At 38.9% G+C, this 18,884-nt stretch overlaps 2 protein-coding genes across 8 annotated transcripts in view; one reads left to right on the forward strand and one right to left on the reverse strand.

Annotated features, from left to right (window-relative positions):
- The window catches only part of nek6 (NIMA-related kinase 6), a 35,455-nt gene extending 28,080 nt beyond the window's left edge, over positions 1 to 7,375 (forward strand). For all 6 annotated transcript variants that reach the window (XM_051072717.1, XM_051072716.1, XM_018699156.2 and 3 more), the window contains 2 exons: positions 1,347 to 1,460; positions 4,385 to 7,375. In XM_051072717.1, coding sequence (XP_050928674.1) covers positions 1,347 to 1,460; positions 4,385 to 4,495 — 225 coding nt within the window. In that variant the 3' untranslated portion in view covers positions 4,496 to 7,375. The remainder of the gene's footprint in view (positions 1 to 1,346; positions 1,461 to 4,384) is intronic.
- Positions 7,376 to 8,134: 759 nt separating this feature from the next.
- On the reverse strand, positions 8,135 to 14,167 carry psmb7 (proteasome 20S subunit beta 7). Of its 2 annotated transcripts, XM_018699163.2 has the most exons (9): positions 14,001 to 14,167; positions 13,014 to 13,107; positions 12,439 to 12,536; positions 11,939 to 12,079; positions 10,347 to 10,462; positions 9,658 to 9,716; positions 9,420 to 9,571; positions 8,667 to 8,693; positions 8,135 to 8,348 (listed from the first exon to the last, which is right to left on the reverse strand). In XM_018699163.2, the coding sequence occupies exons 1-9, from the start codon at positions 14,117 to 14,119 to the stop codon at positions 8,237 to 8,239; spliced, it is 918 nt and encodes a 305-aa protein (XP_018554679.2). In that variant the 5' UTR covers positions 14,120 to 14,167; the 3' UTR covers positions 8,135 to 8,236. The 2 variants fall into 2 exon arrangements, with proteins under 2 accessions (XP_018554679.2, XP_018554681.2); XM_018699165.2 differs by lacking the exon at positions 8,667 to 8,693.
- Between the last annotated feature and the right edge of the window lie 4,717 nt (positions 14,168 to 18,884).

An 18,884-nucleotide genomic window follows, 5' to 3' on the forward strand; every position in this document is an offset into this window, starting at 1 on the left:
GTTCAACAGGTGGAGAGCCCAGGTGAACTGTGGCACAAGAGCGTAGAGTTAATTATTAAGTTATTAATGATGAGAGAACCAGAAAACAACTAGAAATCGTCACTAGAACTACACTTGGACTGCACTAGAAACACTAGTGAGCTGGCCAAGTCATCACATTGAATGAGCTGACTTTCTCACGTCAACTGGAGGTCTGGTCAACATACTAGTAGCAATAGATTAGTGAATGTGGAACAGGTGTGTCAGACCTCCACCAGCTGCGCCTGCCTCTGCTGAGAGAGAAGCACAGAGACACAAACAAGAGGGAGGAGACACAAGGAGGAGACTGGGGAAAGAATGCATTGATATTCTCAGTCAGCTAAGGAAGAGTTGCTCTTATGTTTTCCTTGGATATCTCACAAATGCATGACCACCATCAAATGTGCAACCACAATTTCTGACCCTGTTAACTGAGGTCTTGTCCATAGATTTAATGCAGATGTCACTTCAGTCACTGTTCCTATTGAAACACCAGCCAGCTGAGCAGTCTTTGTGACTGAAACTTCTGCCATCTGTGCCCCAACAATGAACCCTCTTTCAGAGCCACTTAGATCATCTCCTCATGCTTAATACAAAATCAGAATCAACTTGGCTGGGATTTTTATTTTTAGTTAATTGCGTAATTGAACCATGCAGTGCACCTGTGTGTCTCCTCCTCCTTATACAGGTGTTTCACCTGTCTGTATATTTTCAAAGTCACTAATGAACTTTGGTGCTTTATCAAGTTAGACTAAAGTTAAGTTACAGTTTAGCTTTTCTTTAGAGACAAAAAGATTATAGTTTGAAATCAAACCTCTACATTCAGCCATCTAAACTTTAAAATGGCATTTTTGTGTAAAAGCAATTTATATCCACATTCCTGGTGGTATTAGTAGAGACCTCTGTCCACAGTGAAACACCTGAACAATATGACAACAGCAAAATCTCTTCTCCGCCACTTTTCAGTTGGAAAACAACAAAACTGCTTCACAACCAACATCTGGTAAGGAGTGGCACAGACAGCCCAGCTGACCAAATCATTATTTCATGGTGGAGGTACCATCTGATGAAATCAACCGAAATTCAGAACAATAACAACAGTCGTGCTGGATGATCAGTGCTACATACCAAACTGCTGTGTTGTGCTGAATAAATTAGCATAAATTGGATCTCTGTTAAGAAGAATATTATTAGGGCTCTGTGAAAAAGCAGTCCTAGTTCAACGTAATAAATATTTTTATTTCCAGCATTCACACCCTACACCCACATCAATATTTCTTTTCCCTCCCAAGAATTTCTCTCATCCAAGCTGTTTCCTCTTTCTTTAGATGGCAGCGCTGCAGAGTCCATTTTATGGAGACAAGATGAACCTCCTCTCCCTCTGCCAGAAGATTGAGCAGTGTGATTACCCTCCCCTCCCACCTGACCATTACTCTGAGAAGGTAGAGCAACACAAAACTGGCTGATTTACATCATTCTTGGGGAATAAAAAAAACAAGTTCTTCAAACAGTAACAGTATAAAAATAAGCATGAATCCAGTTCTTCTTGTGTATCTAATTAATCACTGTTGCTTCAAAGGAAAGTCCAGTTGTCTGTTTGACACTGTATAAGCTGATTATATCCCAGCTGTGTAGTTGTTTTATTTTTTGCCATTGTTCTAATTGTGGTTTATCTGTGTATGTCATATTTTGTCAAGTTTAGCATAGCTCAGTGCAAAGACTGGATGCAAAGAAAACCAGAAGCACATTCAAAAGAGAAAATAAAATCCAGCTTCCAAAAGCCTGGGTTGTTAGCTAGGTGTTGTTTAGAGACCTTTTCACACCTTAGACCTGTACTACGAACCGGGATTTGCAGTTAGCGAGTTAGCTTCAGGTTTAACTCTGGGTTTTCAGCCTTACGACAGAGGTTCACTTCTTATCGGGGTAAATCACCATAGTAACTGATGCTGAACGACTAACCTGCTCCGGGGCAGGTTAACTTCAGAGGATCAGATCAAAACCTGTCAATAGCCCAACTACTGACCAATCAGATCACTGGAAAACTAGCGTCAACATTTCTGCAGGATCCTGAGAAGGACAGAGTTTACAATAAAGTACCAAATAATAAAGATCAATAGATATTTTTATAGCTCTGTGGAATGGTTTTGTTCCATTATGTCCACAACAGAGCTTCTAACAAACAGAGAGAGAGTTTATCACACTAAATGATCACATACTGACTGTTCAATCTTCACTTTGATAGAACAAAGATGCTTTTATCTTCACACTGTTGAATATTTGCCACGATTATAAATGAACACTTCAGTCAGATCGACCTCAGACATGAACTCTCTCCTCTCCTCTGCTTTGGCAGCAGAAACAGTTTGACTTTACTGTCACTGTTTATCTACATCACATATTCACAGTAACTCAGAATAAATCACCATCAGACAAAAGAACAAAAACGCTTGCTCAGTAAGAAAAAACATTTATGTACTTATTTACAATAAATCCTCAGCCTGATTTTGAGAATTGTAAATTATTTCTAGTGTTTCTCTGTTCACATTTCAACTTGTTAAATGTCATTTTTTTTATGGACAACATGCAGCTGTCAGCGTTACCTCTCGTATAATATTAGGTACCTTACTCATGGTTCTGACAACGCTGCTTTTAACTAACAACTCCGCCTCCTGGCTTGACTTAACGAGTTAATAACTAGCGTCGTAACACTGCTTAGCCAGACTGTGGTTGTTAGGTTTAGTGAAGCCAGATAATGATAAGATATCCGGGTATGTTGAACTTGTTTCGTAGTACAGACCTCTGGCAACGCCACTATGACAACAGAATTTTTGAGATTCTGTGTCTAGTGGTTGTTGGTAAAGAAAAAGAGTGAGAGTCCCAATGCTAACTTCCTACAATCATGATCTCAGGTTTACATTTCCTGCATGAGCTAAATAAGCAACATACACTCGCTGGCCACTTTAGTAGATACACCTTACTATTACTGCCTTATTTCTTTGTGGCATAGATTCAACAAGGTGCTAGAAACATTCCTCAGAGATTTTGGTTCATATTGAGGTTGACAGTTGCTGCAGATTTGCTGACTGCACATCCATTGTGCAAATCTCCTGTTCCACCACATACTAAAGGTACTCTGTTGGTACTAAGGTGACCAAAGTGTGTCAAGAAAATATCCCCTACACCATGACACCACCACCAGCCTGAACCGTTGATACATGCTTTCATGTTGTTTATGCCAAATTCTGTCCAAATGTCACAGCAGAAATCAAGACTCATTTGACCAGACCAACATTTTTCCAATCTCCTGTTGTCCAGTTTTGGTGAGCCTGTGCAAATTGTGGCTTCAGTTTCCTGTTCTTAGCGGACAGGAGTGGCACCCAGTGTGGTCTTCTGCTGCTGTAACCCATCTGCTATAAGGTTTGACGTGTTGTGCATTCAGAAATGATCTTCTGCAGGCCCTGATTGTAAGGAGTGGTCATCTGAGTTACTGTTGCCTTCCTATCAGCTTAAAGAAGTCTGGCCATTCTCCTCTGACCTCTGGCATCAACAAGACATTTTCACCCAGAGAACTGCTGCTCTCTGGATTTTTTCTCTTTTTCAGACTATTCTCTGTAAACCCTAGAGACGGTTGTGTGGGAAAATCCCAGTAGATCAGCAGTTTCTGAAACACTCAGATTAGCCCGTCTGCCACCAACAACTCTGCACGTTCAAAATCACTTAAATCACCTTTCTTCTCCATTCTGATACTCGGTTTGAACCTCAGCAGGTTGTCTTGATCATGTGTACAAGCTTAAATGCATCAAGTTGGTGCCATGTGATTAGATGATTAGAAATTTGTGTTAACCAGCAGGTGTACCTAATGAAGTGGCTGATGAGTATAGTACAAAAGACAGTTTAGGAGCTGTTGGATTAATTGTTTGTTACTTTTGAGTTTCTAGAGTAGCAGTCTATCCTCCTTTTTTGTTCTATGCTATGTCCAAAGACTGATTGCCTTTTAGTGAGACAAACAAACCCAAGGTGGAAATACACTATTTCCAAGCCATGATACATGAGCATGTAGACTTCTTCTTCTAAGATGTCCACTCATTGAAGTTGGGTTGTCACAATATAAGGTTTTCACTATATCATGACCAAAAGAATTCACAATAATTTCATTTTGGCAAATGAGTTACTCTCTCTCCAATGTACCTGTTAAAATTATACTCAATGGATGGTGTAAAAGCAACCAGATGAACTGATAAACATTACACACCCATATTATCAAAATTTATATCAGGTTCATTTATGCAACACCCCTTCATTGAAGCAAGTGTCTCGTGGTAGCATAAACCTTATCCTTTAAACTAAAACAGCCCACTTTCCACAGCTGCGTGACCTGGTCAGCATGTGTATCAACCCGGACCCAGACCAGCGGCCGGACATTGTCTTTGTGCTGCAGATCGCCAAACAGATGCACATGTGGACCTCCAGCACCTGAGCACCACTTCAGCTCCAAGCCTCCCCTCTGCTCAGTCTGAGGACCTCAAACCACTAGACGTAAGCTCCGCCTGGTCTTGCAGAAAAGTGTTTGCCTTAAACTCATCTCGACAGGAACCATGGGAAGACTTGCACCAGTGGACTGTGATGTTTTGGCATCCAAACACCCACTTATTTTCTGTCTCAGAGGATGTGAAGAGATGTATTAGTGGTGTAGCACTAGTGGAAAGTTTATGAAACCACACTTGTTCACTTGAGAGGTGACCGCATTTATGCCCTATTCTTTAGCTAAGGATAGAGAGCTGTGTCTCACTATGATCACACATTTCTCTAAGCTTTTTTTGTATAACTCCACAGGGGTTGCATTCCAAGTTCATGCCCTGTGTTTCAGGTGAAGTATGCATTCAAGCTGGGCAATTAGAATATTATTCATCTATCATCTATCATTGTAATCATATATAATCAAGTTGCTTTTCATCATCAATTTGAGCACATAATTTAAGGGTCTAAAGGGACAGTTAGTAAATACTTAGTAGCAGTGACTAAGTCACTCCTCTCTGAGAATGAATTCTGAAAGAAAGCTTTGCCTAACTGCTTGCAGTCAGTCCAGTGTGATGGAGATGACAGCTCAACATGTGATACATACTGTATATTTATTTCCAGCAGAAGGTTTTCTGTATGGAAGCCAGAATGACTGTGGTGGTTTAACTTTTCTATGCCTCAGTATCTCCTTATATACAGGATGTAGAGCTCAAGGCCTATTTTCTCTAAATAATGTATTAATTTGACAATTTGATAATCTTGACCCATGGTCTACTTATTAGACTTATTAGATATACTTTTTATTTTTTGTCAGTTTTCAGCTGAAACTTGTCTCATTGTAGTCAAAGAAAACATTTTAGTCTAATTATAGCTGATGAAAACATCTGACTTTTTTGGGTTTTTTTGTCATTAGAAAATTAGATGACAGAAATCTTTAAGTCAAGTTTTAGTCAAAACCAAGGATAAGCATTTCCGTCAAACTAAAAACTGATTTTAGGCTGAAAGAAAATTAAAGAAAAGCCACAAAAAACAAGTTATATGATTGCAGCTTTGCAGAGGGGGTATCTGGTCTGATATTGTACAATTAAACAGTACATTCAGACACAATCCAACTCTTGCAATACTAATAATAAGTCACTCACTGGTATGATCTTCAATCAATCAATAAGAATTCTAAACAGCCCTGCAATAAATCCTACTTTTTGAAATCCTAGTTTTTGAAATTGGTTGTACACTACCTTTTTAAACTTATTTGTTAGTAAAATATTTGGAACCTCTTTGCACACAAGCTAATACTAGATTGATAGCTACTGATTTTATTCAAGGTCTTCCACATGCTGTACCTTTTAATAACCAGTAGATGTCACAAATTGACTACATTTAGCAGGTATTCAAAATCAACCAGTGCCTGACTATCAAATGTGTTTGTAATAAATGTGCTGCTGCTTGACCTATAATGTACAACAGATCAGGGTATCTCAGCCTCTGCTGCTTCATTTATTACCAATTAGTTTTTAATCTATCTGTAAAGTCCCCCAACTTTATATAAGTGCAATAATAAATTGCTGAAGTAACCCTTTTAAAAAGTGATCACAGTGTTACTTCCATTTAACAAGACAATTAAGCTGTGATCTTCATATAATAGGCCTAAAAAATAATTATCCACCACAGCTGCTCTTTACTTCCAGTTGTTTGCATATTTGAAGAGGACTGGACTTTTCTTTTTCTCACTGCCCTGGTATTGTTTCCTCCACTTTGTGAGTCTGCATGTAGGTGTGTCATCTTAGTGTCTGTGGACAGATTTGGTCCACAACAATAGCATCACAGTTGTGCAAGATACAGTCACGTAACTTTACAGGTGTGTAGTTGACATCAAAATGAAGGCCAAGTAGGATGGATGTTTCTGACCCATAAGTACTGAGCACTCATGGGTTGGAATGTCAACATGTTGATGGACTCCACGGCTGGCAGGATCCCACCACAACATGGTCCTTAGTTGTCCTTGTTCCTGGATTTCATTTCTCATAAACTGTGCCAACTCACTTAATTCTGAGTTTGTGATGATTTTTATGCATTTTATTTACAGTGTCGATAGTTGAATTAAGAAGGAAAATAAACCATCTTTTGTTTTATGTAAAGGACAGCCTTGTAATAGAAAGATTTAGAATGGAAATCATCATTAGATTACCCGTGTGCCACAGTGTCCCTTATTGAATTGTTCATTACAAATCTAAAGACACACAAAAAGAGATGTACTAAAGTAACAGCTTGTGCCTTGGTGATAGGTGTGGTTCCAGAAATGTTGAAGATTGTAGTTTTATGTCATGTACAATAGCAGAATGTGGTTTATGATCTTGTTCCAAGTGTTTATACTGTATGTGCAAATTCAGACCAACATTACTGTGAAAATGTTAACACCATAGAAATGAGATGCTGTGAAAGTCATTTTGATAGATAGTACTAAACCAGAATATGTTTAAAGATGTCCTTATGTATGGAACATGTTTAATGTGCCTTACCGCACAGAATAACTCTGAATTTGTTTTCATATATCTGTTAACAACAACTTCACTTAAACATAGTTACATACACAGGAAGAGGGGAGGAGTTTTCATTATCATCTCCATCTTCCATCTATTGTACTTATTGAATTGTGACTTTTCAAGTATTGTGCCATTATGTTTTTATCAGCTGTGCTTTTCTGTGCAACTTGACATTAAAACTAGCTCTGTGTGGAAAGTGCTTTTTCTAAAATTAAAGATGAAAAAACAGTGGAAGCTCTTATTACGATAAATGACTCTCCCCTTGTTAATTAAATTATGAAGCAACATACTGCTAAGTGAGTTTCTGATTCTGCTTTTCTCATTAAGCCTGTAAAATAGTGAAAGGAATTATATTGACAGTGTTTGATGAGTACAGTACACAAAACCTACATAGTCAGTGATGTTTGGTTTGAAAAGACACAAATAGTTCAGTAAAAGGCCTGTTTGATGATGGGAACAGTCTGTGGACATTCTACACCCTTGATGGATTCCCTGGACCCGTGGTTAGGATTTGTTTTGTTTTTTTAGAGTGTTAAAGGTCCTGTACACTCACAGTAAACCCATGCAGGTGATGTTTTTTCTTTACTGTTTTTGGCTAATTAGACCTCTTTTCAGGACTGTGTAGACGTGTACAGACTATTTGACTGACACATCCTTCACTCCTCTTTTAATTGTGGGTAACAAACATTAAAGGACTTTTTTTTCCAAGTTTGTCTTAAAACCACAGTCAGGTATGAACAATGAAACAGATTTTGCTTGCTATATTCGTTCCTCCTGGTCATACTGATCTTTTTCAATGTGTTTTCAAATATAAGTGAAAGAGATTGTTTTAAGTAAAAAGATTCTAAAGTTTATCTGACATTACTGTCAGGATTCAGCAGTCTGAGTTAATCATTTTCTAGTATAAAATCTACTGTGGTGTACAGAGGCAAAATTAAAAAAAATTGTGTCACTGTCCAAATACTTAAATACAGCTGTTTTATTTGTAGTTCAAAAACATCAAAAGCAAAAAACTTTAGACTGTCAGTCAACTTAAAAAGACACAAAAACATGAATGAACTCAAACATTTTTATTGTAAACCATGTAAAACATGCCATTTGTATCAGGACTTCTGAGGGGTAGTGAGTTACATCAAGAAACACATTGTACAACCATTCTAGGAGGTATCCATAGTCTGTACAGATTCATCCACCAGCTCCAGGTCCAGTGGGGTCACCACCTTTGTCAACACACCGGTGGTACCTCCTTTGTACTTGTAGTCACCAGTTCTATATGGGGAGAAATAAAGCACATGGAATAATAAGTTTCAACCAAACCAAGAGATGATCAGTAACAATTAAGTCTTGGTTGGGGCTTGTTTAATGTGGTCCAATACAACAGAGATATCATCTTCAGTACAGTATGCCACTATACACAGCCATCCAATAGACACAGCCATGCACATTAGTAATGGAAAGTCAAACCAAGCAAGGCAGTCAGTCAGCTAGATTAAAATAAGGGTTGGTTAGTAGAAAAATTCAAATCAGAGTGAGAGGCGGTGGCTGTTAAGTCTGCACTCTACCAAAACACTTTCCCTCTGTACTCACAGCTGCAAGGCTTCGAGCTCATTTAGTCTTGAAACAGAACAAGCAACAAGTCAAGTCTGTTACTCATTCATCAAGTGATGACATGTTAATAAGTCCAGTTTCAGATAATGATTACAATGTCCCAACATGCTCTGTAATGATGCGAGATGAGATGACACATTCTGTTAAAGCAGAGGTGGAGACACAATAGCACCTCCTCCTGTACTGTATATCTGTGCACATGTCAACAGCTGCTATTCATCTTGGATTCCTCGTGTTACAATCTGAAAAGTTTTTCCCTATGTGAAAAACCAAACAGTGACATTCCATCCTTAATGTATAACTGTTGCTTCATTAGTGACCTACATTTGTGTACTTGCTATGGAATGTGTAATTACAACCAACATTTCAGGGGCGTGTTCCAGAGAGCTGGTTTAACAAAACCCTGAGCTCTGAGCTGAGTTAAATCACCTTAGGAGGGAAAACTGAGTTTTGAGCTGCAGGACAACAGTGAACTGCATGTGTATGTGTGTGTATGTGTGTGTGTGTGTGTTGAATTGAAAAAAAAAAAAAAAACATTATCAATGAAGCTCCTATACCATGATTCACCAGGTAACTGGTAAATAAAGATTAGAATAGAATAGAATAGAATAATACTTTGTTGATCCTTAACAGGAAATGACTTTAAAACACACACAGATGAATAGATCCAGGCTAAAGCTTAAGTGTTTTAACTGTAAATTGTTCCAGAAGAATCACTGATATAGTCCTCACCTGATCCCCTTCTTGTTGGCCTCATCGTGGGGCCGGATGTAGTCCACTTTGCCCTTGGTGATAACACACAGGTCAATGTTGCTGCCAGAGCCCAGGTCATTGAAGATACCAGCGGCAATTGCGTCACGCACCAGCTGCTTGGCCGCCTCCTCCTTTGACAGAAAATATTACAGGCCGTCACATCCACTCGTTTGGGATTAGTGAACACCTCGTAGGATTATGAGAGTGTTAGACTCACCTCCATGTCAGGCTTGTAGCGGTCCTCAAATACTGCCATAGCAGCCAGAGACCCAGAGCCTTAAGAAAAGAAAAACTGGATCAGTGACCCGACATCCATTTCTGTCCATCTCAGTTAGAAAACATTTGGGGTGGTGATGGTATCAACAGCAACTAAAAGGACACACCATGTAAATGTGTTCTAAAATCCCTAAATCCTATGAAAATCATGTACAGTTTCCCCAAATGAACCTGCTTGTGATACCAACAACTACTAACTAACTGGACATTGCTACTTGCAGATTTATTCCCGCTGAAGGTCAGTAGAATTATACACATAATATTAATCACACAGTAATTATTTTCATAAGCATTTGTTTATTGTAGGGATTCTCTGCTCTTCAAGGGTTAGAGAGCAGAGCAAAATCAAAATTAGCCAACCAAGGAGATGGAAAAACAACTCAATGAATTCATTTAAATAGCAAAATAAAATTAATAAACAGTTAAACAGTTAAACTACTTTTGTGTAAGATCATTTCATTTTCCTCAATAAGAGTGTAATTTGTTGCTGTTATTTGCTGGATTAAAAGTAATGTTCCTGGGCCAGTGGTTACAATGGTGGGTCTAGTGATCTTCAAAAGCCACTGGCACAGCTTAATGTCATCCCCTGATGTACAAACAAGGGTGTGTTAGTGTTAGTGTGAGACTGACCCATGGTGACGTAGGGCAGCTTGTCAGTGGAGCCGTGAGGGTAGATACTGTAAAGGTGAGGACCATTACAGTCCACTCCACCAAGGACCAGAGCAGCCCCAATATAGCCTTGATACCTGAAAACACACACAGAAGCACAGCTCAATCACATGTATGCACATTAGGGCTGCACCATTCTGGGAAAAATGAGAATCACAATTTTTTTGCTTAGAACTGAGATCACAATTCTCTCACAATTTTTTTTCAACATGTTTTTTGCACTAATTTACCGACACACGAGGAAGCGGAACAGAAGATATAATGGTGCCTGATATAGAACAGGCCATATCTTAAAGAGTACAGTCTAGACCTGCCCTATATGAAAAGTGCCTTGAGATGACTTCTCTTGTGATTCGGCACCTTATAAATAAAATTGAACTGAACTGGATTAAACGTTTAGCTAAGTGGTGTTGATAGAGTCTGTAATTTCCTCATGTCTATGGGAGCTTGTCAGGTATGGTAGTAAACTGTGTCTAAGGCTGCCCCCGAAATGTCGACTACTGGATACATTAGACAGAGCGACAGGCTGTAAACTTTACAACCACATCTTGCCTTAATATGATCAAACCACAAAACTAACTTTAGTGTTAGATACTTGATGAAAACGGAGGACATAATGAAAGCACGATGCAGGCAGTGTGACTCGCTCTGATTCTCTCCGCTCCAGTGTCAGGTGAGTTCTACCTGCCTGCTGACAGCCACATGCCCACTGCCAGGAACCGCACATCTAAAGCGGAAACTACCAGTGATAAGACCTAGCTAATCTTTTGTCATCACAAGCACAGTGCCATCAGCAGGGTTTTCTTCTGGATTCATTTTGCTGCTTTTATTTCTCCTAACACAACATCTGACTGTCATTAGCCGCTGTCACTCACTTGCACTCGTTGGGTTTATTTGAGTTTCTGCTGCTCTGAATCATGTGTGTAATGACACATTGTCATTGGATGAGAGAGATGGGTGTGTTTGTTTTGATGCAGCAGGTGTCCCTGATGAAAACGCAGCAGAATCGTTGTCATTTAGAAATAAGATCACTCTGAATCAAGATCGCAATTTTAATACGATTAATCGTGCAGCCCTAATGCACATATGGTAAATGGACTTGTACTTACATAGCACTTTTCTAGTTGTATCGACCACTCAAAGCACTTTACACTACGTGTCACATTCACCCATTCATACAGCGCTTGCTCTATCGCTCTAACACATGCACACCCATTCACACACAGATGATACACACATCAGGGGCAATGTGTGGTTCAGTATATTGCCCAAGGATACTTCGGCACAGACTGGAGAAGCCGGGAATCGAACCACTGACCTTCCGATTAGTGGGCGACCCACTCTACCTCCTGAGCACAGCTCACAGCCGCCCATATCTAAGATTTTCTCACTTTTTTTATACCTGACTTTTCAATATTTAATGGCAACACAAATTTTGTCATAAATATGATTAATTAATTTGATTTGTCAGATTTCATTAAATTATGGTATTATTATATCAATTGGCTGATTTTCCAAAAAATGCACTACATGATGCAGTGTGAGAAGCGTACCTGAAGAGCATTTGTTTGAGCATGCGGTTAGCAGTGGCCACACGTGGCAGTCTGCCTGTAGAGAGGCCGTGTAGCTCCAGGTTGGAGGAGATGATCTGAGTAGTCATCTCTGTGTCTGCAGCTGTTCCTGCTCCACAACAGCTGGACAATAACACAATTACACACCAGCCAGTTAATTATACAGCACCTGAACTCCCTAACATGAAGCTGTAAACTACAACTATAAAAAAAAAGATGTTTTTCCAGATATTTTCTTAAAGCCATTATCCATAATTCCAAAACATCTTTTTCCATCAAAGTTAATGACTAGAGCCCATGTGGACTCCTATAAAAACTTTAACATGTATCACATTAAATTCATGTTTATGTTCATTTCCATACACAGATGCAGTGTGTGGAACAAAATGAGGACAATGTGAGTTCTAAGCAAATAACTCAAACAACCAAACTCTGTAATGAATACCTGATGTGTATTGAAAACCTGAGCACCTATCACTTACTAAATGTTGGGGGAGATGTAGTGGATCTTGGAGCAGTTCTTGTCTGCCACTACCATGCCCTCAGTGGCTCTAGTGTCAGCCCCGAGTACAACACCATCCTTCACAGGGAAACACAAAGACATCGTTTAGACTCAGTAAACCTATGCTTAGTAATTCTGCTTTAGTGCTTTTCAAGTGCTGTCTGGTGACACCTTCTGATTAGTTTTTCTTTTCATTCTCAAAGCATCCAAGTATGTAATTATGTCACAGTAGGATGGGGTCTATTCTTGCATTATAAAATTCTTTGAAAATGCACAAAAAACACTTCAAAGTAAATAGCAGTGATATATTGTGCTATTAGAAAGTACTACCACCTGTCCAGTATCACTCTGTGTATTAATGTTGGCCAGTGTGAACACAGGGAACTAGATTTAACTTTTTGACTACGTATGACAGAATATTCTGTGTTATATTTACATTTACAAGAAGCTAAGCTAGACAAGGACACCAATTCCTACTCAACTTCATGTTCATGATGTAAATACATTTTCAGGCTAACCATACTTATCTGAAGCAGCATGGTTTGTGTCACTCACCTTGAAGACCACACCACAGATGGTAGTTCCTGTTTTACGAGCAGTAGGTAAACTGCATCCCACTTTGTTAACTTCACCTTCCAAAACTGCATTTCTGAAAAAATAAAATAAAAAAGGCACTTGAATAACTGAATTAATGTGGAACTGTAAAACAAACACTTCTAAGCCTAATAAATTTTAAGCTCTGTTATTAAAAAGAGGCTGTTGTTTTGTTTTGTTATGTTATGTTATAAAACACATTAAAACAATAATTTAGTTAAACTGTGCTGAGAACAGTCTTTCATCACTTCACTATCTGGGCTGACAGCAGAAATGTCTCATCTATCTTATTAAGGCCTTTCAGCATGTTAAATAATGGTACAGTGGATTATGATTAAAAATACATTTCATGTTATCACGTGAGAGACTTAACCGAACTTTTGGTGTCACCCTCAAAACTGCCTTTGAACCACAGAGTTTTCACCAACAATTTGTGCTAGCTAAAGTCTTCATTGACAGATTTTCTCATTTAGTGCCTCCACTGGGTATTTACTTGGGCAGACTGTTTTTCTATGCTGTTTGTGGTATTGTCATTGTTACCTTAGTTACACCGTTTATTCACAGACAAGTAGCAGGGTGAGTACCAAGAGAAGAAACGTTCCCACCGAACGAACCGATTTTCTTGGTAAAAACAATGTTAACAGCGATACGCGTGTAAATAGTACGTACTTTGTTGAGATACTTAAAAGCAAGAATGTTATAACCGTCCTAAAACAGCAAGACTCGAATGATGTTCAAATATAGAGGACAAGTGAACCTTAACGGTGATTATCACTAGTGTGTGGAAAAGCCTTAGTCATTGTATGGAAGCCAAGTTAACATGAGCTAGCATCGCTTGGAAACCCGTATTAAAATCTCTTGTACTCAGAGTCGAAATACAAAAGGTAAAACATGTATTAAGCTTTGAAGTTATTCTGTTCTGATTTTCATCCACTGAAAAGCCCTTACCTCTTGCAGTTTTCGAAACTGAAACCCCCGAGCGGTGGCCGGCTCACTGTTAACATCGCCATTTTGGTGAATAAGGATTTGTGTTTCCGGGAAGTAGAGGAAGCGGCATGTGTTGACATTTGTTGCAGACGAGAGGTAGACCGTACGTCTCTGACGCAGAGAAAGCAAATGCTTCCCTTCAAGAAAAAAAGAATAAGAAAAACCACACTGATTATGTATAGAAAAATATATAAAAAGGAAACGAGCCCATTTTTCGCTTTCTCCTGTTAAACCAAACACGAGAAAACTGTCCATTTCCGGGTTTACCAGTGTAAAACATTGAAAATACAGTGAAACAAAATGGGGAAATTTGTATTTTTTGGTTCAGTGTAATTTTCTTTCTTTCTTTCTTTCTTAATTTTTTTTAATCCCTTGCTATTTTAAGACTACAGATAACTGAAATCAATAAAGACTGCGAACCGGAAGTTAAAAAAGTGAAATTATAAAACTACCATAGACAGTATAAATTGGAACGGTCAGGAGAACGAAACGAAGCACTGCGAATTAACTGGTTGCAACAATGATAATGATAATAATAATAATAATAATAATAAGAAAAAGATGGATATTTTTAAAATCAAATCTACACTCCTCTTTCATGTGGCACTATTGCTTAATTTTACTCTACATATATTATCAGCCAGTAAAATACACAACAACCAAATAAACGTATTAATCAAAGGGCTCAGAGCATATCATTTTTTTACATTTATGTGACGTAATGAGTATGCAAGAATATGAAAAGACACACAATATTATGTTTATACACATGCAACACAAAATGGCTGAAATGTGATGTTAATATTGTAATTTTTATATGGTCATGTCTTGGGTATGGGATTGTTACTATTTATTATATGCAAAATTTAACTACTGCACTCTTGGTAGTGATGATATGTCATTTCATTTTTAAACAGAAAAGCCTAGGGACATGGGTCACAAATATTAGCCTATTATGTATGTATCTGTATCATGTTATTGTAACCTGTTACAATATTTTTTTTCATTGTAACCGTAAATCCATAGCAAACAAACTATCTAAGCCCCACTCTGCACTCCAAGTCATCCCAACCATCTCAGTTGTTTTAGATTGGGTGATTGCGGAGCCAGGTCATCTGATGCACTCCATCATTCTCCTTCTTGGAGGTGTGTTTGTCCTGTTAAAGAACAAATGATGGTCCTACACAAACCTACGGAACCAAAAATCTCAAATTTGGACTCATCAGACCAAAGTACAGATTTCCACTGGTCTAATATGTATTCCTTGTGTTTCTGCCCAAGCTATTCTCTTGTTGTTCTTCCTAAGTAGTGCTTTCTTTGCAGAGATTCAACCATGAAGGCCTGCTTCACACAGTCTCCTCTGAACAGTTGATGTTGAGATGTGTCTGCTACCCAAACTCTGAAGCATTTATGTGGGCTCTATTCTGGGGTGCTGTTAATTTGTGGTTTCTGAGGCGAGTAACTCTAATGAGCTTATTTTCTGCAGCAGAGGTAACTCTTGGTCTTCCTTTCCCGGGGTGGTCCTCATGGGAGCCAGTTTCTCCATAGTGTTTGACTGGTTTTCACGACTGCACTAAAGGATACATTTAAAGTTCTTGAAATTTTCTGGATTGACTAACCTTCATGTCTTAAAGTATTGATGAACATGGATTCGAACAATAGTTGAAAGGGACTATTCACTGCATAGAACTGTGTAACAACTCTACCTCTGCACAACACAACTGATGGTCTCGAACACATTAAAAAGGCAAGAGGTTTGAGGCACCCTCATAGCTGAATGGTTAGGGTGCATACCATACCTAGACCTAGTGGTCTGAGCAGGCAGATCCTGATTTGATTCCCGATCTGGCTGGACCTTTACTGCATGTCCCCCACTCTCTCCCTGTTTCCTCTCTCACTGTCCTATAAATAAAGGCAAAAAATACTTTTAAAAAAAGGCAAGAAATTGGTGACTACCTCATGAATCTGATTGAGAGAATTCAAAGAGTGTGCAAAGCTGTCATCAAAGCAAAATGTAGCTACTTTGAAGAATCTAAGATTCAAAACACATTCTGGTTTAACACTTTTGTTTACTACATAATTCCATATGTGTTCCTTCATAGTTTTGATGTCTTCAGTATTACGCTACAGCACCTGTGTCAAACTCAAGGCCCGCGGGCTACATCTGGCCCGTGAATGAATTATCTTTGGCCCACATGACAAAATCTATTTATTATTAGAGCTGGCCCGCCGGTATATCGCACGCACCACCATAATACTACAAATCCCACAATGCACTGCCCGTGCATCGGCACGTCAATCACGGGCCGGGAAAGTGCGCCCCACTCCTTCATCAGCAGTCTATGATATTACACACAGCTTGTGTCAACTTTCAACTATTCTTCCCTTAAAAAAATGGCTCAGACTAGTGAACATCATAGAGCAGCAAACGGTGCTTTGACGCATTTTCAGTTTTTAATGCAGTTTCATTTTTACATTTTTTTTCTCTTGCTACTACAGGACATTTGATTTTTCTTTGAAGTAAATTACTTTTGGGTGTTGTTTGCCTGTAGAAAATGTTTTCACTTGAAATTATTCTGTAAAAACTGCAGATAGAGCCATAAGAAATTAATGAAACTGGTTTTTATTTCTTTTATTTTTATTTATTTATAGTTTTTATTTCATTTATTTCATAATTAATGTTGTCTTACAGACAATAATCTATAGGCCTTCTTAGTTCCAGGTTCAATATGTGCAAAAAGGTTGTTTCAATAAGTTTTCAATAAACGTTGAACCTGCCCAGCCCTTGACTTGTAGCAATTTTTTAATTTCAGCCCACTGTGAGTTTAACACCCCCGCTCTACAGTGTAATAAACACAAAGAAAAGCCATTGAATGAAATGAGAAGGTCTGTCCAAACTTACAACTGAATATATATATATATATATATATAACCCTATATATCCTATCCTCACAGCTGTCAATCATTCATTGTGATCAACCATGTCTTAACTAGAGTGTTTTATTTGAAAGGTATCCACACTATGTGAAACTGAATGACCAGTGCAAGCAGAAGGAAGGTATGGAGCTGCATATTTTATTGCCATTTATGTAGCGACATCTGGTATCAGCCGGACATCAGCCTGGCACCTATGATCAGGCTATCACAGAGTTCATAATGGGAAAAAACATAAACAGACCCAGACCTGCACTGAGGTAAAGGTCTGGTGTTGTCAAGATTATGGCCTGACACTATCCACTCTTCATCCTCCCCAACATCCTGTGATAAGAAACAGTTATAGAACTTTTCCTCCCAAACCAGGTTCAAAGGTCTATACATGCAAGGGATTTTCACTTTTTCCAAGCCAAGCAACATCAAGTTAAGCCAAAGGAACAAAAGTATTCAAATACACTAATGACCTCTTTTTGACAATCCTGCCTATTTTATCCTGAAGAATTAAGAAGATTTTTTTTAGAGTAGAGACACCAGCATCCTCTAAAGTTATCCAGCAAACATTAACTACGTTGGTGGTTCATTTTTCCTCAACCCATGACAGCCTCAAGAAAAGCCTGTAAGAAATCAAGTTTGCAGAGACAGAAAGTCTACGGTTAAATTCAGCAAATACTGAACTGCTGAGACACCGGCAGAATCCTTCATTGTGATAACCAGAGACACGGCCTCCTGGAGAATCCACCTGGATCCCACATTTCCATGGTTACCACCGCAACCTCAGTCGCCTGGATCCCAGCCAAGTCTTCAGTTGCCGCAACTCACAGTAGGTCAGTCTTAACATTCTGCTCATGACAAGGGTTGATGGTAAAATGAGTAAAACTTCCAAAAACCAGTCCATAAGTAACAGGAGTAGGGTACAAAAAGTCTATGAGTCATCATTCATCATGAGTCCTTGTGTATGAGACAGATGTTTATATACAGCAACAGAGGACTGGAAGACAGATTTGAGCTGGGACACATGGGGAGTCGATTGAATCCTCATGGCACTGGGCAGTCTGAGCCTGACAGCAGTGGGGTAGAGGATGTGTTCAATAGCAAAAAGGGCAGTGATATAGAGCTGGGTTCTGTCTAAAGGGAAATATTTTTAGAAGATAACCAAACACTCCTGGTTTGTATTCTGGTCCCTTTGTCTGATGACAGTGAGCCAGCTGCTTGTTGAGACCACTGAGCAGAGAAGGGCTGAGCTGGTGTCTTTCCAGATCTTCTTGCAGCAACAAAGTTGTGACTGGACCAATGGGACAGCTAACTGATTTTCCTGGGAGGGAATCAATGGTGGTTGGTAACCCAAAGATCATTCAAAAGGTGACAAACCTGTAGCAGTGCTGGTCAGGCAGTTGTGGGCATATTCAACCCAAACCAGGTGGGAACTCCAGGAGGTGGGCTTAGTACATACAATAAAGGGTAGACTCCAAGTCATGAATGGCCCTCTAGTCTGACCATTGGTTTGCAAAGGGGAACCCTAATAATAGACTTAGACTAGATTTTATTGATCCCTGGGGATGACTCCCTCAGGGAAATTAAGAAGCAGCACACAGGACAGTTTGCAAACAACAACAGCAACTGCTTGCAAACAGGTATAGAGAATAGAATAAAGAAATAAACAATAAACAGTAAACTCTTAATAGGATAAAAAAAATACACTGTAAACTCTTAGCTAAATATACAAACTATAAATAGAATAAAATATGGAGAACTGTATATGGCCTGTGGATAAAATAAAATGAAATTATTGCACTGTGGCGGAGGATAAGGTTATTGAGTGTCCGGGTTGGTTATTGCACATTAAGTGGCTACTACTCCTTCCCTTCTGTCCTCTGAACTCTATCTCCTCCTCCCCCCAAGTGAGGAGTTGTA

The sequence above is a fragment of the Lates calcarifer genome, linkage group LG9, assembly GCF_001640805.2.
Source record: "Lates calcarifer isolate ASB-BC8 linkage group LG9, TLL_Latcal_v3, whole genome shotgun sequence".
Classification (NCBI taxonomy): Eukaryota; Metazoa; Chordata; class Actinopteri; family Centropomidae; genus Lates; species Lates calcarifer.

Coding starts and splice junctions, on each gene's coding strand:
- psmb7 (XM_018699163.2), bottom strand. CDS start 14,119: ATGTCAACACATGCCGCTTCCTCTACTTCCCGGAAACACAAATCCTTA. Junction 10,463..11,938: donor CTCAAACAAATGCTCTTCAG/GTACGCTTCTCA, acceptor GTGTGTTTTCAG/GTATCAAGGCTATATTGGGG. Junction 8,349..8,666: donor GAGCTCGAAGCCTTGCAGCT/GTGAGTACAGAG, acceptor CTCCCCATATAG/AACTGGTGACTACAAGTACA.